A 24,711-nucleotide genomic window follows, 5' to 3' on the forward strand; every position below is an offset into this window, starting at 1 on the left:
CAAAGTAGTACAGACTGTTAGTGTGTTAGCCTGTGGAAACAAAGGAACAACTATAAACACCTGAAGAAGGCTCAATAACTGAAAGGATGTGTGCTCTTACTTTGAACTTTTCAGTGCAGAATTAACCTCTTCTAACCTAAGTAAAATTTTAACTAGTCCCTGATGTGCTTTTTGCTTAGCTCTATAATCACTTCTGTTGTGTAGTTTGTTTTGTGGTGTCCTGTTATATTCAGTACATTAAATCAATGTGAACAGATTCTTTCTTAGAAATGATATAGAAAAAATAAGGTGCTAAGTCTATGCAAGTCAAAATAGAGGAATTATTTATATTTATAGTTCAAAAAAGTGTACTTAAGCCTGTACTTAAGTGTACTTAAGAAATGTTGTTATTTTTAATTATTTTAAAACTGATAAGCAGGAATTGAAGTGGGAAGGTTTCTAAGTATAGTACCATCCTATTTTATGAAAAAACAACAACATAAGGGAATACAAATCTAAATCCCTTTAAACTTTCTGGGAAATTATAGAAAGCCTCTCAAAGAGTATTGTACAATTAGAATGGGCGAACAAAGAGCAAGGATCAAGAAAAATCACACAGGGAATATACTGTATAGTGAGACTGACAGTATAATTAAGAAGGTACATCTAACCTAGAAAACAACACATAATAAATGTTTTTTAAGTTTTTCTGACACCTTTGAAAAAACTGACATTAATTAAATGAGAAAACCCATATGTGTTCTACATTTTGATTGATGTTCAAAGTCAGCTATATCAAAAGCACACATAGGCACCTTAAACTACTTACTCTATGTGCTGAAAGGAATAAGTACAGACACAAGGCCCTGTTAACATCCCCTATCAAAGTTTTTGTTTTCTTGTCAAATTCAGACATTTTTCTGTGTTGTGTTTTATGTAATGTATCCATAGCAGCAAGACCCTTGAGTGAACAGAGGGACTTAATTCCTCTCTTGAGTAAATATTCTAAAACAACAATAAATCACCACAATCAGACAATGTTGAATGCCTTTAGTAACCCTTCTTTTCCTAAAAAGCCCTTTCAGTTGTCTTAGGACCAGCCTGTTTTTCCTTTTAACACCATCTGACATTTCAGATAAAGGTTAATAGTTTCTGTGGAATGTGAAACAGCCAAAGATTTTCTCAGAGGTATTTAATTCATTCATATGGTATAGTACTTTTCCCATATCCCATTTTCATTAAACGTATGAAACATACTGCACAACGGATCAACTCTTTTTACTAATAAACAACATTCTGTAAGCTTCCCAAAAGCTCTCTCTATAAGAATTGACTTAAGAAATGGCAAAACAACCACAGATCCATCACTGCACATCCCAGCATCTAGTTATGTGTGGGCAGCCTGTCTTGACTATAGGATTACAGCTGACAAATGTGTTTCATACACAGCAAAATATAAAAGCACTATTTATATGCTGTAAGTAGAAGAATGCTTTGAGTAAAAACAAAGGATCAATTTACCTTAGCATGTTCTTCATGTAAAACAAGACAAAAAGGCACTACAAAAATAATTTGAGGGTTATGTTTAAATCCTTGTGCTTCCAATTAAAGTTTTTGACCATCGGTACTTGAGTTTCAGAGGCTTTCCCAACTTATCTGAGCATGCCATAAATCTCCATCAAAATCTTAAAAGTGATAATTGTTTTCCTTATCCATAAATTACTATATTTAAATATTGAATGTGTTCTGCTGAAGATGAGGCTAAGCAGAATTCTTGGTTTTCAAGACCAAACTGCCTACCATATCTGTGCCTCCATGTGCTTTCACATGCTGAAATACCTCATTGTATCACAGTCTTGCAATGTCATTACCTTAGTTTACATACATATGATAAAGCCTTCTTGCAATATGTGCATATATTTTAAAACAAATAGCTCAGAGACGACCACTCCTGTTCGAGCAGGTTTTACAGGACACCCTTGAATCCTAAATCTCTTAAGTATTTGGAAGAATTTCACTTTGACCTTAACTGAAGCAATTACTACTATTAGTCTTTACGAACTTTTGATATAAGGGTAGCCTGTAAGACCAGCCTGTGTCTCTGCAGGACCAGGGCTGTCCACATTATTCTAACTCTGATATGAAGAATCTGGCACATATCTGATAGTATTTAGTTAAGAATAACTTCAGATTCACCTTGTGTTTAATTTGTTTTTGTTTTTTACTGTACAGTATGTCACCAGTGATGTCTAAAAATGTTTACCATGCTTTACAATAACTTTGTGCTGTATGCTTTACTATTATTTCACCACGTTAATACAATTTGACTTTAAATCTTGTACTGTATATTACAGTAAACTTTGCAATGGAGACTTGAGTTTTATATTGTGTTTCATCCAGACATACAAAAAGAATAAACATTATTACAACTCGTAGCACTGCACAATACATATTTTTAGTGGAAGTAAGCCATAAATACTAGTCTTCTGAATAACAAACGTCAGGGTATTGTTCTAAACATTCTGTTTAGCAAACAGCTGTGCGATAGTGTGAAAACTGTGAAAACGTTATCTAAGGTGTGTTCAGACAGCTCTTTTCTACTAGTTGATTCTGGGTTTGGTCTGATAGTTATGCATTTGTCAAAGTCACACATTTATATTTGGTAATGAAATCAATGCCTCTTGGTCTTATTCCTGTGCCTTAACCATAAGATTTCACTCTAGAATTTTCTTTCAGTCTGTCAGGCAAAAACATCCGTCCCAAATGAACGTATTATTTCGTTCATAGCAACCACATCCATTTACTATAAATTATTCTTATATAATTATAAACAATGGAATTGCCACAGCTGCAGTACGTGATTTTTTCATTAGTGCACTTAATAAAAATGATATTTTTATATACACATTTAGAAAAGCCTTGGGCTTTGTGTGCACCCCCTTTTGTCATTTATACAATAGGTTTATTCAAGAAATAGGTTTTTACAGTCTCTTCAACTCATCAGTAGTCATGCATTTCTCTTTATTATTAATAGGGCTGCCGTCGGCCCTGTTGAGTAAACATATGATGATCACCGCAGCGCAGGGAAGGCATTAGCTGTACGTACTGACAATTCTCGTCGCATGCCACATCCAAGATGACGCAAAATTCCGTGAGCAAGGTTTCCACGCCTGAACATTCCAAACCCAACCACTCCTCCCACCTATGAGAGTCTGACGCAGCTCGAACTCGCCGAATTTGAGGGGGGAGGTTGACCGTAGCACCATCTGTGCGGATTTGAGTCTTCAGTCTAAATCTGCGGTAAATGTAAGGGTTTTTTGCTTGTTTGATGCATTGTAAAGATAATCATTTTTAATCCTATCGATATATTATCTATTTGCATGAACGTCGAATTTACATCGATTAGCGGTTGGTTTTCAGCTATAAATATTGAGATGGCTATACGTGATGCGTTTAATTCTTCTACTTTACACTTTCAAAACGATTATATGTATGGAAATGAAATACGTATAAAAGCTGCTGCCCAAGTTAAGTCTTCTCTTAATGGGTTTCATTAGTCGTTATTGGATAGTTTGATTATAAATACAGTACATTTTATGAGTCTGTTTTGACTTACTGTTCGATTAAAGGCAACGTGCATCTATAATGAAGTTTATATCTGGAAATGCAGTGCTTTTTGAATACAGTACCGGTATCTGTACATGATTTTGTTACTTCTTCAGACTGTTTTTCCCAGTGAACTTTTGTTTACTTAAACATGTTTACTTAAAGACTTACATGTTATTAAGTACTAGTTGAAATATGTATTAGGCGGAAACTTTGTAGCAAAAATTAAGGTTTGCGGAGGCTACCTGGCAGCAGACGGACTGTTTAAAAGAACCTGCAAAAGCCAGGCTTCTACCCGAGAGTACCTCCCAGGTGTTCTTTCACTCAAGGTCGGTTTGGAAATAAAATGAGCTGGAATGTTAGAAACATTTGCACACCTTTAGTTGTTAAAAGTCTGTTTTCTCAAGAACCTTGTACACATTTAAGGTTCGTATCTTCACGATTGATCGAATGCAAAGGCATTGCTTTGTAATACAAACTGTAATGCACTAAGTTTGATGTCAGCAGTTCCTTTCAAAGGGGTTATTTAAAAACTCTGTGCTGTGGTTGCTTCTGTGCCGTCACATAGACAGTCTTCGAAAAGTATCATTTCGTTTGATTCAGCTGGCACGTAATTGTGTGTTCAAGTCAGTTGGAGATTAAATTGCTTAATTCACCAAGTGAAAAATACCGTACATGGAGTAATACCGAGGCCTCAGACAAATGAACCCGCATGTTTTTCACATGGAAACTGGATAGTGTATTTCTAAAGCACGTTCTAGCATATATATGCTTCTAAGGATAACTAATGTTTATGGTGTGGTACATCCCTGAAAGAAAAACTCCATTGCCTCTTGCTGAATCTAAGCCTTTGGAGAGATGCCTTTTCTAAACTGGATGAAAGCATGTGCAGTTATACCCAATGCAGTGAATATTTTTTGCAGAAAGATTTAAAAACTTTGTTAAAGGTGCTCATATAACAACACAGAAAAAGTCACAACTGAATGTTTTTTCATTTTCATAAATGTAAAAGCTTTTAAAGTTTTATGATTAGAAAAATAAGGAAAGATTTATGTTATTCCAGTTTAGCTCACGGTATACTATCAAGCTTGTGAAAATTGTATTTTAGGTGTTGCAATACCAGATCTTCAGTTTCAGTTGTATTTGGTGTTGACTGGCAATGGATTGTTTACAGTTTCTTTAGCATGAAGATCAAGATGGATGCATTTTTGCATATTAATGGTTTTGTCTTTATACATTGTGTGCTTTTGCCGTCTACTTTGAAATGACTTTTCCTCTTTTGTAGGGGGATGGGGGTTTATAGGTATTCTTATCTTGGTCATTTGAATCGTATCTCTAAATCTAAAAAAAAGCAGGTTGTACCTTCTAACTTGAAAACTGTACACATGGTGTATTGTTGTATGAGGCTGTGCTCAGACTCATTGTGTTCAGGAGGTTTCCTATAGAAAAATCTGGAAGCATATAAATAGAGTTCACACATTGCATCCAGTGCATTGTCCCTAACCGCTGGAGCACACGCCATTTCTTGGGAGTGGTTGGCCACTAGCTTGGCTTCAAGGAAAATAAGTCACCTTCCTGGGAAGTGTTAAACAAGGCAGTATCAGCTCATTTTGTTACCTACACTGTATTTGCAGTATATAAGATTTTCAACAACCTTAAGGGGAACAAATGAAGCTTTCTGAATGTGTCCACGGGCACTGGACCTTAAAATGTTGTATGTTTCAAATGTTTAATTTGAATATTAAAACACAAACATAATAATTATACATCCTTTTTCATTCTGTCTGTAGTTCCATGTGCAGTTTACATTGCTGTTCCTGATTACCATCTTGCTGGAGTTCTCAGACTGAAACTGCTGCTCTAGACACAAGCTATGATGACTTTGCAGTTGTAGAAAGTGCGTGTCTTAACTGATTGCCTGAGTGTCCTGATCCAAGAAACAGAATGGCTCAGTGAAAGATGTATATTTATATATGATAAACTACAGTCTATGAAAACGTTGCATGAATTGAGACTTGACAGAGGAATGGGAGACTTCTTCTTTTTTCCTTTTTTACATCTGGGTAGTCTTAAGAGCTCAGTTCATAGTTTGTAATTATGGTGACTTGCAACTTCAAAATATAGCCGTTTCTGACTTGCATGATTAATGAATTCTTGGTTGTGGTCAAGCTAGAATTACATACAGTATGCATTACAGTTTTACTAGCTATGTGATTACATCACTTAATTCAGTCTTACACTTCAGCTTGTAAAAAATGTCCCACTTTATACTTTTTATTTAAAATGAAAATTATACTTAGCCAATTTTTATAGAATTTTAATTAAAAGGGTAGTCCTCAAGATATACGTAGATTTAAAAAACATGGCCAATATTTTTAATTGCATCCAAAGTGTTTTTGTTGTTCCATGGTGTATTAGGTCTTTTTTTAGAAGAAAAGTTTAATCCCACTCCCAGCAACATTTTCCAATTTATATTAATTTCCATTATAGCACATTCAACATGAAAACGGTCATCGTTCAACATTGTTGTGGAAGTGAAGTGAGCATTTGCGCACCTCAAAGCCTCGAAACACCCTGGACATGTTTTGACAAACAATAAGTCTTATTCATGTGGTAGCTTGAAAACACCATGATGCAGACCAAAAATATTAATTTAAATACAATCCCAGTAGAAAATGTAACGATTTTATCGGACATCATCGACCTTTCATTTCCATGACAACTTGAATTACTGTATCCCTGTTTGATATAGAACTACTTGATACATCCCTACTGAGATACATCCCTACATCCCTACTTGATACATCCCTACATTGAACTGTTAGAACTATTTGTTTTAATAGTTTAGAAACACAGTAATGATTTTGCTTGGTTTGAAAGAATGCCTACTTCTTTTGAAAAGGAGAAGGTAGACCCATAAGCCCACGACTTTAGGGAGTTGTGTGGGTCTGCATTTTTCTCTTTGTAACTTCTCAAGGTTTTCCAAGGGCTTTCAGTCTTCTCATCTAATAATTGGAATGTGCAGAAGGAGGAAGCTACTGCTGACGTGACTTGAAACGGGAAGGACATACCTACCTCAGACTTCCTGTATGAGATGCTTGTAGAAGTAAAGCTCTGTTTCGCTCTTCCTGTCTCCTCTTCACAGCACCAGAATGCCGAACTGGGGTGGTGGTAACAAGTGTGCAGCCTGCCAGAGGACAGTGTACCATGCTGAGGAGGTGCAGTGTGATGGGAAAAGCTTTCACAAATGCTGTTTTCTCTGCAGTAAGTACAACAGTATCATTTCAAGCTTTCTTCAGCCAGGTGTAAAATTGGTGTAGTGGGACTTTCCCCGTGGTGTACTGAGCATTGTTCTTTTGTTTTTCGCCTCTATTAATGCAACGGTCAACAAGGTGATGTCCAGAAATCTAAACTGAGGGTTTGTGAAACTATGAGACGATGAAAAACCGTTAAAGGGGTTATATGTGTGTTTGGAAGATAGGACTACATTTGAACATTTGTGCATTTAGAAACATCTGTTTATAGTCGTTACCCCCCTTTCAAACATTCTCACATTTACAGATATTGGAAAAACACTGATTCAGAATTGCATTTTCTTTGTAAAATGTAATTGTTTCATTTAAGGTGTTAGTAATTTTGGAGACTACTATATTAATTGCTTAGCCAAGCCTCTTGAAATGATTTTCTTTTCTAGGGCCCAGGGCGGCCTAAATCAATTAGTGCCCTTAGGACATATTCTTCCTAGATGCTGACGTTGTATTAAAGGTTGCTTGTTTTTTGGTTTGAATGCAGCTTAAGTTGACCTCCTTTTAACAGATTGTATCTTTCTGGAACTGTTGTAATGACACACATCCTTTGGATTAATGCCTGGCTATTGCAGGAAGAAGACAATCTGGCCTTTATAATGTTTATTTTAATGGACTTGATGTTACAGAAGCTGCTTTGTCCCTGAGGACAAAGACAAACGAGCATGATAAGTCCAGGAACTCAAAAGAATAAAAGTGCTGTTTATCTCACTGAATGACCAGAAATGTTATGCACTCTGTTGTGAAGATATGGAACACAATAAAAAAATTCTAAACTTGAAAATGTGGCTTTAGTGTGAAAGCCATAATTCCAAATTCTTGAACAATATTGATTTTTTTCAGAGCTTCATATTGCAGTTACACAATGTAAATATATATTTTTCCCCAATTGACCTGAGTCAGCTGTTATAGTTTATTTTGGGGTTCTTAGTTTGTTTGTTCATAAAGGGCCATGCAGTCAGATTGTGTAGTGTCTTATTTTATTGTTCATAAAGGTTAAAATTGATTTTGCTCTGCGAGTCTGACTTTGAGTCACTGAGAATTCTTGTACATTGACTCTCCTCTTCTGACTTTTTTCTATTGGGCATCATAAATGGAGGTCGATTTCCTTTAAGTTTTGTGTTATAAGAATTTATGCATTATATTAAGTGAATCTATGAAATCTACTCCTTCCATAACCTCACATAAAGTATGAACCAAAATCTCAACTCGACCTTGTTGCCTTTACCAGTTTGTCAAAGTCTGGGCCCAGCAAGGCAGACTTACAGTACGATCTTTCTATTTTCTTGGACATCAACTTGTAACCCATTAAGAGTTTATCTTCATGCAATCCAGAAATTATAATTTGGTTACCCAGCTGTTGTCCAATAGTAGCAAATGTTTTAAAGAGTATAGTGCCATCTAGATATGTGCAACACCATGATGGTCTGATTTATCCCAATACTGAGTAATTGCAGTAAATTACGTTTAATGAATGGTAAACGTCATTGGTTACATATGTCATGTGTCTGCTCATGCATTTCGGAGACATCGTCTAGACTGACAAGATGTGTATGTGATTTACTCATGCTTTCCTGATCAATAACGAAGCAGGGTCAGTCTCTTCTCAGGATGGGTTTTCAAGAATTCTGAGCCTTAGAATAGTTCAGTTCCTTTAGGTGCTTGATATTAAACTTGTTGTGTGCACAAAAAGTTATGAAAGTTTTATGTAAACATACCTCTAAGGTGAACACAGTGTTTGAAGCCTATGAGCTCTTTAGACAAATACAGTAACCTGCTTTTATGAAGTGCTTTTTTCTGTTTTCAGAACTGTATTGCAGTTTGCAATGCAATCTATGGGTGTATTGCAGGTTCTGTAAGGAAACGCTAGTAAAAGGACAATCCCCAGATCCTGTTTTGTGTGGTGAATAAAGTTACTTTCATTTCAGCTTGGGTATTTTGCAGACTACAACCACAATTTAACTTGACCTTTAGGCAGAGCCTGGAAGCCTATTGCAATTATGCAGATTTTGTTTTTTTAAACTCATGTTCCATGTATGCTGAAAAAGGCCAAGCCATTAAAGTAGTAATTAAAAAAACCATTAAAGCAAAGATTTATGTCCTGTGTCAAACAAAGATGTGACCTGAGTGTGTATTTGAATCCAGCTCAAGAACCTCCTGATGAACTGCTGCACTGACTGAATTAAAACGTTGGCAGACTTCAACAGCCAAAGTTTTGTGAATTGTGAACCTATAAAGTTGCCCTATTAGTTTTTATGTCTATGATGTGTGCTGCTCATCATGTTAACTGCTCTGTCTAAAAACATTTGACCAGTTAACACTGGCAAAAACACTGGCCAGTTAACATTGGCTAATTAAGTTCATTAACTTCAATTAACTTCATGGGCCAAGTAATGGCCAATATGTTGTCTAGTGAGCATATTAATGTTTGACATGATGTTATTCCTGTACTGTATATACTGTACCAAGATAGCTGCAGAGCTTTATTCCTACATAGATACTAAAGTTAAATTCAATGCTGCTTCTGATTGTCACCTCACATATTGCTTTGATAGTTTGCCACCCAAAGTGAACCCTCAACTCTTTGACAAAATGCAGCCTTTTATACCAGCTGCCCCTGTTCAAGGACTTTTTGGCAGGTTGACACCAAACATAGAAAGGATTTTTTTACTGATGATTGTTCATGCGTCACAATAGTAATAATTTTGTTCAAATTACCGTGGTCGTAGAGCCAGTGCACTTATTGACTTGAAACCTTGCGGGTTTTGTCCAGGGCAGCTTCAGAAGTGCACTTGCCAGATTTGCTGTAATACTACACAATACACCCACAACTGGTCAACAGGTCCTCATCGAAATGCAACCTGCAATGCAGTGGTTCTTGATCCTACCTTTTGTTCTAAAGACCTTATTCTGGTGACATATGAACAGTTGCAAACGATTTGGTGGTGCAATGATCAGAAAATGTTTGTGAGCTCCCAATATAATTATGAGATTTACATTATTATTAATTATGGCAATCTTTTTTAAATGATCAAAAAGGGTTAGTATTTACCAATTCTTTTTTGAAGCGCAATGGGGTATTATATAAAAAAATAATATTCAGGAATCAGTGTATGTGAAACCATAGTTTGTTTTGCACAGTTAAGGGTGTAATTAGGAGCAGGGGTTAAATAGTTGGTTAACAAGTATACCAGGACCAAGCCTGGGCAGCTCTGTACTGTATAATGGTCAGAAGAAAGTTTGTCAGTTTGATTTTCACCATTGACATTTCTGAACACGCAGATCAAGATATTTCAGAAGACTATCGTTTTTCTGCACTCTTGGTTGCAGTTTTCTAGTTTTTCATTAAAAACAGTTTGGAGATTCAAACTTTCAATTGGAATCATTCCTCACTTGCATCACCCTGCTACGGTCTGTCTTCCTGCTCATATTACAATTTTATTATTGCAGTGGTGTGCAGAAAGGGCCTAGACAGCACCACGCTGGCCATTCACGATACAGAGATTTACTGCAAGTCCTGCTATGGGAAGAAGTATGGGCCGAAAGGTTATGGATATGGCCAAGGGGCTGGAACACTCAACATGGACCGAGGAGAGAGACTTGGCATCAAACCAGAGGGGTGAGTGCTTTTTCCAATTAGCTATTACAGAAATAATGCTCCACTCACAAGAAGATCCTCCCTTTTCTGTCTTAAATAAACAATGCTGAATTTTCTGAGGCCTGTAGTTGGGACAAATCGCTGTGAAATTGTATGGAAAAATACCTGTGCCAATTCATCAGATAGTGTGTTCATCTCTCACTGATTTGAATGAGGAATTGTTTACAATGGAATGATTGGTACCTTTTATATTGGCATCATATAGTTAGGAGCCCTAGAGCTGTCAGATGACTTCTGTTCTAAAAGAGCTCTTTATGCAAGTCCAGCTCCTGTGATGCATAGCAGATCATAATCTGGAGTACAGTGTGACCCACTGAGAGAGAGTCAGGGAAAAGGCACGCACTTCTGCTTCATTCCAGCTTTGCAAAAACAGACATCAATATTGGAAGAGCTAAATAAGCTATTTTTAATATACAGAAGCCAGAGTCACAGACCAACCACCAATGCCAACCCCTCCAAGTTTGCGCAGAAGTTTGGGGGCTCCGAGAAGTGTGCCAGGTGTGGCGAGTCGGTGTATGCTGCAGAGAAGATAGTGGGCGCTGGAAAGGTAAGGAAGAAGATAGGGTGAGGTGTGTCACTTGGTCACTTTAGGTCTTTTTCAGCACCTCCGCCCCTGACACCCCTTGAGGAACTGAGGTCTCTGTCGGCTCATGACATGACCAGGCTTGAACCTGTGAAAATGGAGCATTTTATATTGACGTCTGATTCTGTATCTAAACAGTGCGCTTCTTCAAAGCCAGTACTTGGTGGCCATTTTAATCAGTGAAGGGACAGCTCTGCTACACAAGGAGTGTTCATCCTCATCATATGGAAGCAACATGGACAAACAAAACAATACAGTCACACTATTTGTATTTGTATATTTCTTCTTAATGCAGGATTACATATTGATACCAAAGTCCAGTATTGTTCTATTGAGGTCCAAACTCAAATGTCTCAGTGTCAAATCTAATCTGTTTTTAGGAAATGCAGTCAGACTGACTGACTCAGACTGTATAGCAGATACTTTTGTCACAACTGCAACATCAGAACCTAATTTAGATGTAGACATTTGTGAGATTGTAATAGATTAATGCTAAGGTCATCTTATCTTTATCAGTTAACGTATATTCAAAGAAATAGAAACCGTTGCTTGGTTACAGTATGCTTTCAGCTTGTCAGTTTTTTCCATCCTCTGTTTAGCCCTGGCACAAGAACTGCTTCAGATGTGCCAAGTGTGGGAAGAGCTTGGAGTCTACAACTCAGACTGAAAAGGACGGAGAGATCTACTGTAAAGGTAAGCTTTCTGGACCTGTAGTGGAACTTGTTTGGTGACACTGTTTTGGTAAAACTTGTTTGAAGGATGGCTTTCACAAGCCATGCCAACTTAACAAGTTGAGGCTTGTGTAGAATGAGTGCATGATTAAGGTGCTTGTTGACACACTGTCTGGTTTAAAACAAAGTTTGCGTCATGGTAAAAATACCATGTGTGCATTGTGGGATTTTTCTTCAACTTAAAAAGGTTTTGCATTTTGTTACTTGTGTATGAAAACCATTTTGGACTGTTACGGAAGAGACTTTTTCCATTTGTCAGTTTTCACTAGTACGAAAGGTGTATAACTAAGTTTTGAAAACCAAACATTTAATCAAAGATTTTTAAATTGTCTGTACTATTTAGGTTTAAGGTAAACAAGCAAAATCATGATTATGGCTCTCTAGATCAGAAAGGTACTTAAAGTAACAAATAGTTCTTACCCACAATCTTACCTACCACACATACGTGTATGCTATTAGCCTCTAAACATCCTGTTTGAAACTTAGTGCTAGGATGCTTTGCTTAGACTGTAAATCTCAACAGCAGCAATCAGACATAGTTTATGTTCAGTGTGCTTTACATTTTTAAGGTAGACACAATGTCAAGAATTTTCTCCTTGTACCCAATCCTTGTGTGATGACCAGATGTGGAAAGTGTGATGCATATGTTTTTATGGTCAAAATGTTTTTTTTGTCTTGCAGCTTGTTATGCTAAGAATTTTGGACCCAAAGGTGTTGGCTATGGCCAGGGTGCTGGAGCCCTTGTTCATGCCCAGTGATAAAGCTTGCAAATGCCGCATCATCAAGAATAGTGCCGAGTGCTCAGACAAAAAAAAAATACTTTGTACATTCATTTACTACTGTGAAGCTTTACTAACCAATTTCCCTTTTAAATTGGGAGTTCTTGTATAAAAACCACATTGGCTTTTGTTTTGCAATTAATAAACATTTATTGATTAAACTTAATGGGGTCTTTTTTCACCCCCATGCCTGTTTTAAAATCTTGTACTAGTAGTGAACAGTTTAAGGGTGTGTATGGATGTTAGTCACTCCCAACATTTTAGACCAAATTCAGCCATTCATCTGTGATGGTATTAGACAGCACGAAGCAGTTCATGTCCTAGATTGGGGAGATCTGGATATGAAAAGTGTACTACTTTTATCAGAGTTGACAGCCTGTTGTGATTAGGGTAGTTTTTACTACATTCTTGAAATGTATGTAATAATTCATCTATGATAGATTTTTTTTGCAGTGTTTGTCACTTTTATGGGCCAGTTTGAACAATATGTCTTGCAAAGGAACATTAATTTTAACTTTTTCCCCCTTTTCAGTGCACTGTTGCTTAATTCACTTGATGAAAATCAAGGCTGCTATCCACAAGATTAGTGTCACCCAAGGTTTTTTTAATCAGTGGTGTTTACAGTAGCCACACACATCAGTTACTGTTGTGGGTTCAGGATGCAGCATGAAACACAGTTTAACATCAGTGTTACATAATAGGCCATGTTTATTTAATAACTTACAAAAATCTGACATATAACTTAAGGAGAGCTATTTCGAATGCAGATTATGTGTAGAGTCTTGATCACAAAGTAGAACAAAGATCTCAAAAGTAAAGCTTGGCACAGTTGCAGATAAAGAAACTAAATTCACATTGAATTAGTGGTGTTGAATGGGAGAGTGAGGATTTTGCCATGTAACACTAAAGCATACAAGGGAAGGTCAGACACCAGAGAGGGGTGAAAACTAAAAATACATCTCTGTTTACTAAAGCTCCAGTGCAAAATTTGCCTCACTCTTTAAAGTTACTAAGGGAACACACCAATGTGTGGTTACTATGATTTGTGATATTCTGCATTCAGAGATTAAATATTAGGTTTCAAACATCAGGCAACCTTTGCACTGGAAGAAGAGCTTTATAATCCACCCTATTGTGGAGACAGATAACGGGTGATCTTTACACAGAGAAACACTGATACTTGATTTAGACTGTTTAGTATAAATGTTTAAATATGGGGAGTTAAATTCCAGTATCTGTGCTTGTCAATGCCCAATATTAGTCACCAATGTTTAACATATATAGCAAAAAGACAATGTAGTCACCTGAAGTGCCCCCTTTCAACATCTTCTACAACTGCATTAGAGTGACTTTGCTTGCATTATCATGAGCAGATTATGTGGATAGCTATTCAAAACATACCCTGTCAAAATAATTAGAAGCAGAGTTCTGATAAGTAAAGATTTATATATTAGATATTAGATATTGAGGCACTGTTGAAGCAGAAAATTGTGTACTCAAAACTGTCAAAAAAAGAGGGGCTGAATTTCAGAGGAGCATTCAAACCTTTTTTGTCTGAATTAGCCCCTGATGAAATTAACCTCGAAGTTAACTGATAAGCACATGGACAGTCCAAACAATGCCACATTGTCCCCATATTGTACCCTGCCCCTGTACTAAAAGACAGGCTGCCCTGATGCATCTTAGTAATCGTCCCAGATTCCTGCATATAGACAGAACCAAGGCAGAACAGCTAAACATTAATCAACTAAATGATTTTTTTCTTGCTTTCACTTTACAATTTTACATCCAGTAGTATTACAAACCCAGCATAAGATCCAAAAAGAAAAAAATAACCTTTATTCCCAAATGGTAAACATTCAAATATATTACATTTCTGCAAGTGGTCAATATTTGGCACTTGCAAATTATGTAGGTCTTGCACTACAAAGAAAAGGTTACTGGAAAAGAAATGGTCTACTTGCAAAATACCAACATTCACTATTTACAGACTCGCACCTTCTTTCAAGCAGAAGGGTCTGAGCTAACACTGGGGCTGATTCAATAGAGGAAATGACCTACATTATGGGGACTGCCAAATTTCCAAGCATCAGACATGCAGTGAACTTGCTGGTTAAAATGCCTATAGACAGCAGTACTGGACATCACTAAAAGCTACAGTCGTACAATTTTATTATTTTATTCTTTTTTGGTTGGATAAAATAAAATGAGCAGCTTTGACTAACACTGACAAAAATCACTCACAAAATGGGGAAACTATATAATTTATGTACAGATAAACATTCTTTACACTTGTATCTGGTTGCTGCTGCTCGCAGAGCCCTCTTTCCCAAAAAAAGATGGGCGGCTAATAATTGTTCTACAGAATAACAAGCCAGTGGCCTTCTTGCAGTAAACCTGGAAGTGTTCTTTAGGAAGCAATGAATCAGCCCAATTTCGTTAATGACAACAAGTAAAAGAAAATCAGTGCATTTAAAAAATAACTTAAATAACTGAGACAAGGAAATGTGGAATGAACTGTTCTTGTAAACTACTTTTAACAGTTCCATAAATTTTCCCAGTGCATTATTAGATAGTTCCTCACCAATAGACAATGGTTGTTGTTACATGTTTCAAGTTGTATATGGCAAAAGTAGTCATTTCTAATGTTTTTCTTAAATAAATACAATTAATATTTATATATCTTACAGTCTTTTGTGATTCATGTAGACCTAGTGTAAAAGGGATATGGCTGATTTTACTTTTTTGCATTCACAATAAAACATTAAAATCACATAAAATCTCAGACTATTCCAATTGTACCATATTTTAACCAATTACCACCTTAAATAGCTTAAAAAATAAATACCAACAAACATCAATTTATAGGGAAAACCTCAAACTGGCAATTTTTCCAGATATAGTAAAAGTAAGCTTTGACAAAAATTCACATTTCTAAATGACAAATGATTACCTGTAAGTCTTATTTGTCACGTTAACCAAATTGAACAAAGTCTAAATTTCCTTGGAAAAATTTAAAGTAATGGTGATTCAGAAAAACTGCTTGAAACAGTTTATAAGGGGGCCAGTGCTGAAACTGTCAGAAAAAACATTTCAAAGAGTCTAATTTGATCTGAAAAGCCTTTATCACTTTATCACCAGAGCATTAAATTCCAGGACTTTAGACTTTTTCGCCACAAAATATTTTCCTTTAAATTAATTTTCCAAGGGTGTTTTTATGGAACGGTTAAGTTTCAAGATCATTTAAACAGAAAAATAAGTTAAAATCCCAACAATAAAAATACATAGAGAAAAAAAAACAGCCATGAAAATGTATTGCAAATTACTCCCATTTAAAGAACATATCCCTTTTTCCACATCAATCTCCTACTCTTTGCCACCTCCTTCTCCATACGGTTGGCAGTAAGAGACTGTCCATGTCCAGAAAACGTCGGTGAAAGAGGAGGTTCTGGTCTTTGTTCTTGTGTAGCCCCACAACAGCATGCTAGTTCAAGCTGATTTCAGTCTCGTTTTAAGGAAATAATCAGGCACCACTCCAAGATAGCCTAAGTGTGATATGGTTTCAGAGGACAACACTGGTGCTACACCAGCTGATAGCCTGATCCTGTTGTCTGGTCATACTCTATTGTGTACTGTTTTGTCCAGTCTACAACAACAGGACGAAACAGACCACAGCACCTGTATTCAAAGAAGTCTATAATGTTTCGTACACATCCGTGGCTAGAAAAGAACAGAGAAAAAAGGGGGAAAGTGTTAATAGACCAGTAAGGGAATATAATTACAGTTTTTTCTCATTTTGCTGATAAATGGTGCACACTCACTTGAAGGGGCTCTCAATAGATGTTGTCGTGACCTTAAAGTGCTTGTATCTTCTAGCATTCATCCTTTCATTTGTAGTTATACCTAGGCAGGCAATCTAGAAAAAGAGAAAAGAGGAACAAAATCCAGATAGACACAAGTATAAATAAAGTGCCAGATGCCTCTCACTCAAGGTGACATTAATGGAACCGAGTTTAATCACTTAGCATGTCAACAATGTGACTAAAACATTTTTCCAGGAATGTAATACGTTCTCAAACAAAGAGGACTGTAAACTACTGTGGCTGAAAGACGTGAAAAGGCTTACGAAAAAGTGAGCTCTTAATATGATAAAAGCATGAAAGTAAGAAGAGCAGCATTTGTTTGAGATTCAAAGGCTAATGTCATGGACCTACCCTGGAGAAATACAATATTTAAGGCCAAAGTCGTAAACATTTAAAAAGCAAAATAATTTTTGCACAAAGAATTCATTTCAGTAAATTTTTCTGGTATTTAACACCAAGGCACCTGTTAAAAATTTTGGACTGGAGATGAAACACCTGAAAGATCTATGCGTGTGCTTCCTCTAATAAGTGATGTAGTGACACGTACGCTCAAGATCCATTTAAAAGTAAACTTGTCCACTTTAAAAAATTCTGCTGCAGGTCTGTAGAGGACTTTCCTTTCAAAAAGGAAAGTAAGTGCACTGTTTAGGACACAGTTTTAGAACTAGACTCACCTGGTACATCTGACACATGATGAGCACAGCCACCCACATGAAATGGAAAATGCTGTTCAGGAACATCCAGAACATCCATGGTGAGCAAGTGGCGATCTGTGTGATGTATGTCCAAAGGCCATCCTTTGTGTAACTGGTTGCACAGTGAATTCTCCAGTCTGAGGGAAAATGTAGAAAAGGTATTTTGGAAAAAACAGCTTAGAAATGCTGTCTTGATTGGATAATGTACGATGTTGATTGCCCCACCAACCACAGAACTGTTAGAGCATTTGAAAGGTGCTCAGCTACCATCAAATGAAGAAATATGCACCTCATAACTCGGCACCATTATTTTTTAGTTTAGATGTTGTTTGCTTCATCAGCACAATGTGGTGAATAATCAATCATGGGAAAATGAACTGCTAATTTTATCAGTCCACTTACAGCAGATACAGCCATATATCATCCAGAAGATCATGCAGAGCAGGAAGAATAAATATCCAATGAAGTAGCGGTGGTTTCCACTTCCTAAATAAAGAGAAGACAGGTAAGTCAAGAAACGTTTAGAAGTCTTTCTGAGCCTTTTCATAACCTCATATGTAGGAGTATAAAGAAACTAAGTCTCTAATAACATTTGTAAAAAAACAGCAGCCAGTTTTGTATTTTAAAAATAAAATTCAAAGTGAAAATTTAAGGGGCACTGTAAAAGGTAAGGACTGTGGTAAAATTTAATCCAGACTGGCAGAGTAAACAATAAAAAGGCCACAACCTTAGTATTAGGACAAAAGTACTTGTATGTATGACTTGAATGGCTTTCAGAATTAAACTTTATTAGGCTGGTTTAAATTGAATATGATAATATAAAGTGAAAACCTCAGAAGAAAACCTGTATATGAACTGAATCTGCAAGATTAAAAGCTTAGTAAGTACCGCTTATAGCAAATAATATGGGTATCAAATTATCCACAGCTGTGTTCTTCTTGAGTTAGAGAATATGTGAATGTGAGTTTAGAAAATTTCAAGTTTAAATTCTGAAATCAAAATGTAATATGGGACAAGGCAGCACACTGATGTCCTGCATTCCATATCACACTTTGAGAAGAACCTTAAAATGACAATAGTCTGAACAAACTTGTTCCCAGAGTGTAGTGTAGCCTATTTTCCAAGAAGAATAAAACCCCATCAAAACAGGTAGACAATTCCAGAATCTAGTCTTTAGACATCTAATTAGAAAATAATTCAAGCCAACAGCCATCTGCCTCTTCCCTCAGTTATCTAACCAATAGATTAAACTACCTCACCTTTCCTGTTTCCTTCAAGCTAATTCCCAAGGACACCTGCCCAAACAAAAAAAAACTTCAAGAAAACTGGAGTTCCCTGCATCTAGAGTGTATAGGACAATACTCTCAGGAAATACTTGTGCTATCTCGATTCCTACATCTAGAATAACACAAAACATTTAATCTAGATGAGAAACCCCTTCAACTCCTTAGTTTGCAATATGCAACATGGATAAGTGTTAACGTGCGAAATGGCTCACTTATCCTTAGACCCATTACCCCTAAAATCCCCTTTGAGTATAATTCTTATTATACTCAAATAATAAGTACAATGTGTACAATCAGTACAATTTTCTATTTTATCTTTAGTAAAACAGACTACTCAGACAACTGTCAATAACATTGTCAGTAACTAGCTTTACTAGTTTTATAAAGCTACTTGCTGATACTCAAAAGGGAATTTAAGATTAATAGAGCATTTAAAAAAAAAGTAAAAGCAATTAGCAAAATCATAAAAAGAAAAGATCTGTATATTATACAAGACAGCTGTGACACTATTAGGTATTTGCTAGAATTCCAATGTCTGATCACTTACCCACACAGTTGCCCACCCAAGGACAGTGGTGATCAAACTTTGCAATACAGCGGTTACACACTGCACAATGCTTGGACCTCACAGGCTTCCGTATCTGACAAAAGTTTGCAAGACAGTATTATTTCTCTCCTGAATTTAACAATCTACATGTAAAGCAGAGATGAGTCTATCACAGACTGAATGCAATTAAACCTTTATATATTGCTTTAGCTAAAAATCGTATGAAGAGTAACATGGTGCAATTCAAGTTATCTTAATTTTGCATAATAAAAAGAATTACAAATTGACTTAGAAAATGAAGTTAATAGCCATAATTAGAAAGCATGTCCCTATGTCGTGAATAAAGAATAAGTATAACCCATTCAATTACCAAAAACATACTTAAATGTATAGAAATGTATCTTTACCAAGCAGGTACTGCAGAATATGCTGAGATCCAGACTGCCTGTTTCTGCAAGTTCAACTATTGTCTAAAATGAAAAAAACAAAAAAAAACAAAAGCTGTAAACTTGTTGGCTTCAGATGTAAACACATTTCACAAAAAGATGTCCCTTATCAAACAGAGCTAATTGAGGGGGTTGTGAATGAACTCTAGTCTAATTTGCTTGTGCTTTCTGCTCTGCAGAAATAACTATTAGTTACTTAATAAAAACTACAATATAAGCACAAATGGAAAATGCAGGATAACTGCTAAATAGTTCTGCAAACCACCGGATATTCCAAACCTAATGTCTACTTTCTGTGAGACTAGACAGAGGAATACAAACTGCAGGGCTTATCGTGATGAAATGTAGTCCAGACAGGCAAGGTGAAAGCAGATGGAAATTTATCAAGTTATCTAAGGGTTTCAATTTAATATCTGCTGAACATTGCAGCCTGTTTCATTATTGTATTTTTGTGTACTGAACACTTAGATGAGAACTGATTTCAGATGGAAAAACACTATTTATATTGGTGGGCTATATTAAATTCTACAGGTCTGACATCATGACAAGCCTTAATCACCGAGACGAAATGTGGCAAATCTCTACATAACATCTCCAAGTGTTTCCTGAATACATCATCATGCACTTCCACACAATTAGAAAGCAAGACACTGATGTCAGATAGGCATGGCTGAACTGTGAGGCTAAAATGCAGCTTGAACAAGACAGGACTACATTTAAAATCATAAGATTCAGACATCATCCCAATGGAGCTTCTAAAGAAAGCTAACAAAAGGTTATTCCAGCACATGAGCATTCTACCATATTCATGTTAGAATTCTTTAACAGAATGTTTATGAAACATATGATAATATGACTTAAATTAGGGTGTTGACTTTATCTACTGAAGATGGATGCATATTTATTTTTATAAACACTGGAATTCCCTCAATATGGAAAAGTATAGGACTTATCAGGATCTTGAAGTTGGATCAATATGCTATTCGGGTTTAAATAGTACCAACTTGTTTGTAATTTTTCTGTATTGTGTACAGTATATATATTGTTTAGGAGAACAAACTACCTCCTGAAACAGTCTATCGGGACAGAAAGTCAACAACTTATGAGAGGTTCTTGAAGCAAAGTGAAGGGTCAAAGGTCAAATTGTCAAAGAATGAAAGTGTAGTATCAAACTGTGTTTCTGCCCACTGAACAGTGAATAGTATGATCAGTGGAAAACAGTAAACAGAAAGGTTTAGCAAAATCCTTCAAAAATTAACATCCAAGGGGCTTTAGAGTGCTTTTTCTCCAATATGGAATAATCACACTCATCCTACACACAAAAGCACAATCTTAAATTTTACCTTTTTCTTCTGTTCTTCTGTAGCTTTTATTATTCCTGGATCTGACTTCCAGGATTTTCCAAAATTGTAGAAAAGCGCTATGCTGTTCAGAAGGAATGGAATATGGATAGTAACAAAAGGAAGATGTGCAAGGAATTAAGGAATCATTCCACGTTTTCTTAGATGATGGACTGAAGACAGAGACTTGGGCCTTTTCCAGAATACCTTAGGGGAAAACCCCTCTTCTGCAGCTTCTACTCTTTGCCAAACACAATATCACAGGGTAAAGACAAATTTCACAGACCCTTGTAAATGACAGGAAGCCAGTCAATGCAGAGACTATGCTGCTGTTTTCACAAATTGATGAAACAGACCAAGCTTCAGCTAAAAGGGAATTTAACAGTTTTTGATTTGCTCCATCTTGTGTTTATATGAAAATGCTTTTAATTACTTATTGCATCTTTTGCTGACTGAGGCACAACTACATCTTTTGATTTTAAAGATATATAATTTCATACTGCATTAACCATTAGTTTTTCTCTCTTAATTTTACAAATATTTCTACACGCAACTTCCACGATTTCCACGATCTAGTGCTTTACCTTAATTCTTCACAAGAATACTTCCTGAAGATTTTATTTTACATAGATTAACATTTAAAATATCTAAATTCCAGTATAATTTTTGTGTTCCAATATTAAAGAAATAATTCAGTACTTCAAGAAGATATTCGGTTTTAAAACAATTAAAAAAATACAAGCATGAATTGAAAAACTAGAAAGAGAATGTTTCCAGGAATCAGAGCATTTCAGTGCATTTTTGATTTATTTAAATATATAGAAAGAAAAGCAATAAGAAGCAATCTTCCCCACACGTTATGATGAAACATTTTGAGTTTCATCCCGTGAGTAAGTGAATTTACTCATGAAGTTTACCTCTGTGAACTTACCCTGGCCCAAGTTCAGTTCAGAGCAGTCAGTTCACGTGTTATGGTTCTCTGGATTATGACCTAATAATGCAGACAGACAAAACCTGCCCATAACAATGTATAATATGACTTCATGTCTGCTGGTGACATCAAGATATGCCGTACTACCAAGAAACATTAAGCACTGAGTCATGTTAAGAGACATGTTCGGAAAAATGTCATTTTGCCATAAAACATAGTTGGAGTGGAATAAGTGATCTGACTCCAGGGCCATTTTAATTCCACAATGTCCATTTCTTTTTATAGCATATGAATCATAAATCTAAGATAACACAAAGATCAATGAAACAAAAGTGCATAGTGAAACTATTCTAAAATATTTTTGCCCAACAGCTCAAGTTAATGGACATAGTCCTTGCAGACTGATCTTGTCAGATTTCAGGAACAACCTGGGTCTGGACAGTACTGGGATGGAAGACCTCTATGAAAACCACTGCTGTGGTGTTTGTGGACCAGTAGGTGGCACTTTTCCTTCAGGTCCAGAATTTCCAAACCAATGCCCCAGCATGGTTACGGGACACACCATTCTGTAAGAAGTGTCATCCTTTGGAGACATAAAAACAAAGACCTAATTATTTGGTCATTAAAAACCTTATGGCGGTATCTGAAAGAGAAGGGGTGTAATAAGCTGTGTCTGGGTTAAATTTTACTCTGGACTCACGCAATCTTCTAAATTTCCATTTCAATTCAATTAGTAAAATGATTTCTCACTTCACCTGATGTACTGTGTAGCCAGTTATTTGCAAGAAATAATGCTCTTTCACCACCCTCCCTGTTAAATTATATTAACAGAATAGGTGAGAGTGAGGCTTACACAGTGAAGCAATACATACTTTAAAAGTGATACAATTAAAATGGACAGCAAAGAGCACTGTTTGCTTAAGCTAAAAAAAAATAAAAGAAATAATCATCAGATTTCTGATGTAAGCTTTGGCTACAGAATTGATAGGGGGAAGGGCAATTTGGAAAGACAAACAGCTGATGTAAAGCAGCTGTTTATTCGTTTTTGACTTTCAACAAAATACAGGGCTTAAAGATAGGATCCTGAAAGGGACTGATAACTTCAGCCCAAACTGCTGCAGCAAATCAATACATATTCTATGATCACACCATGCAATGGGAATTAACTCAGATTTATGGACTGGACAGCAAAAGAGATACTTAAAACACATTAGTAACAGCATAAAGATTTAAAAAGTTAAAGTCTGTTGATCTCCGAGATCACACAGATAATATTCTAATGTTAAATGTCTGTTTTGAAAGTTTCAAAACACTGATTCTTACTAGCTGATATATCAAGTAAAATCCTAACTGCAACCTGCCCCATTGCAGCCAAGAAAAGTAAAAAAAAAAAACAAAATCCAAATTCCTTCTGTCCACACTGATTTACAAGAAAAATGATTTTTGCCACGGCTTGTAATAATCTTTCATGTCAAAAGATTAGTTATGAAACAAAAAGACATGCTGGGATGAATATAAGATGTCTTCTCAAAGTTCAAACACAGGCTTAAAAGGAATAATGTAGTTCCGAAACTACAACAAAAATCAAACAAATCAGACAGCTCACACCTGGCAATTGTCAACATGTATCCAAAACAGTGAAAACAAAAACTGAATCCCAATTCTCCAAGTAGACCAAATTCTTATTAATTATTTTGGCAAAGGTTCATAACATGTTGTTGTACATAGACTACATACTGTAGTAATTTAACTACTAACAATCTCTACACACACAGCTTGAATACAGTTCAGAAACAGCCAATTACTGATCATACATCAAGTAGAACAGAAGTCTTTGTGGGTACTACAAGATAGCTCTCTCTTGGCTTAAATCCTTACCAGAAAGGGAGTTTTAAAAAAAGACATTTCCCAAAAATATGGTTATAACACCTGTCCCCAAAAGATGAGTTCGTCAAATCCCTAAGTGTTAGAGCTGAGTTTGTTCAGTACCTAAACTATCTTAACATTGACATCAGGTCATATATTTTCTAGGTACATAATCCACTTTCATTTCTTTGCTAATGATACCCAAACAATGCCTGATATAGATTCAGCCATGTCTCTATCTCTGTGGATATTACTTATAATTACTTTTTCACACAGTGCCAGTTGGTGTTGGATAACTTTGATCATTAAATAAATGAAACAATAATAAAAAAGTGTTATTCAGGTTCCCTTCATCTAATATTAGATTTTGTCTAAAGATCGGAAAACATCCAGTGTGACAAATATGCAATAGCAGAGGAAATCAGGGCAAATACTTTTTCACGGCACTGTATATCTCAACAAGACACCTTTTTTTACAACTGAATCCCAATAAACTGATGTAATGCTGATCACTATTACATGTCAGCTCCATAAAAAAGCAAATATTTTAAAAAGCAAAGCTAGAGAATCTTGATGTTATTTTTGACCCCAATCTGTCACGAAAGGGATCTTTGATATGCAATATGTTAAGCACTCAGCCACTCAAATTTGAAATAGAGTAAAACAAAATCTTAAGAACACAGTAAACTAGTTTCTGCCCAGTTGAGTCAATTTTAACAACTTTATCCAAAATGTTACTCCTATCACTTTAGGTTCGTTCCATGCAGTCTTCAGTCCCCCAGATTCTGGCTTGCTTGGCAGAATTAAAACTAAATGGCAATCAATCAGTGGCAATGCATGCTCCTGTTTTGTAATTAGGTTATTGCACTTTTTTTCAAAGGATATAAGGAATGTTAACTACTTAATACTGTTGGTTTTCAATTTTTAAACTCTCTGTGGTTATTAAAAATCCCAGGGCGTTTCTTGAAAGGAGTTGGGGTGTTACCCTGTTATCTTGGCCATATTTCCCAATGGCCTTTACTAATCATGGCCTCCTAATAATCCCCATTTATGAACTGGCTTCATCACTGTGCTCTCATGCACACTAATAGCTGAT

The 24,711-nt window shown here is 36.0% G+C and overlaps 2 protein-coding genes across 4 annotated transcripts in view; one reads left to right on the forward strand and one right to left on the reverse strand.

Moving 5' to 3' along the window:
* Positions 1-3,128: 3,128 nt before the first annotated feature.
* Positions 3,129-12,802, forward strand: csrp2 (cysteine and glycine-rich protein 2). Of its 2 annotated transcripts, none has more exons than XM_088647293.1 (6): positions 3,129-3,285; positions 6,731-6,849; positions 10,341-10,509; positions 10,966-11,095; positions 11,731-11,824; positions 12,544-12,802. In XM_088647293.1, exons 2-6 carry the CDS (start codon positions 6,738-6,740, stop codon positions 12,618-12,620), a joined length of 582 nt encoding a protein of 193 aa, XP_088503419.1. In that variant the 5' UTR covers positions 3,129-3,285; positions 6,731-6,737; the 3' UTR covers positions 12,621-12,802. The 2 variants fall into 2 exon arrangements, with proteins under 2 accessions (XP_088503419.1, XP_088503420.1); XM_088647294.1 differs by having other exon boundaries at positions 3,131-3,279.
* Positions 12,803-13,224: 422 nt separating this feature from the next.
* zdhhc17 (zDHHC palmitoyltransferase 17) overlaps positions 13,225-24,711 on the reverse strand; it is a 47,141-nt gene continuing 35,654 nt past the window's right edge. For both annotated transcript variants that reach the window (XM_088647291.1, XM_088647292.1), the window contains exons 11-17: positions 20,822-20,944; positions 19,440-19,502; positions 19,033-19,126; positions 17,602-17,685; positions 17,179-17,336; positions 16,463-16,557; positions 13,225-16,361 (exon numbers count right to left, since the gene is read on the reverse strand). In XM_088647291.1, coding sequence (XP_088503417.1) covers positions 16,223-16,361; positions 16,463-16,557; positions 17,179-17,336; positions 17,602-17,685; positions 19,033-19,126; positions 19,440-19,502; positions 20,822-20,944 — 756 coding nt within the window. In that variant the 3' untranslated portion in view covers positions 13,225-16,222. The remainder of the gene's footprint in view (positions 16,362-16,462; positions 16,558-17,178; positions 17,337-17,601; positions 17,686-19,032; positions 19,127-19,439; positions 19,503-20,821; positions 20,945-24,711) is intronic.

Source organism: Lepisosteus platostomus, chromosome 9 (assembly GCF_059453375.1).
Source record: "Lepisosteus platostomus isolate fLepPlt1 chromosome 9, fLepPlt1.hap1, whole genome shotgun sequence".
Taxonomy (NCBI): domain Eukaryota; kingdom Metazoa; phylum Chordata; class Actinopteri; order Semionotiformes; family Lepisosteidae; genus Lepisosteus; species Lepisosteus platostomus.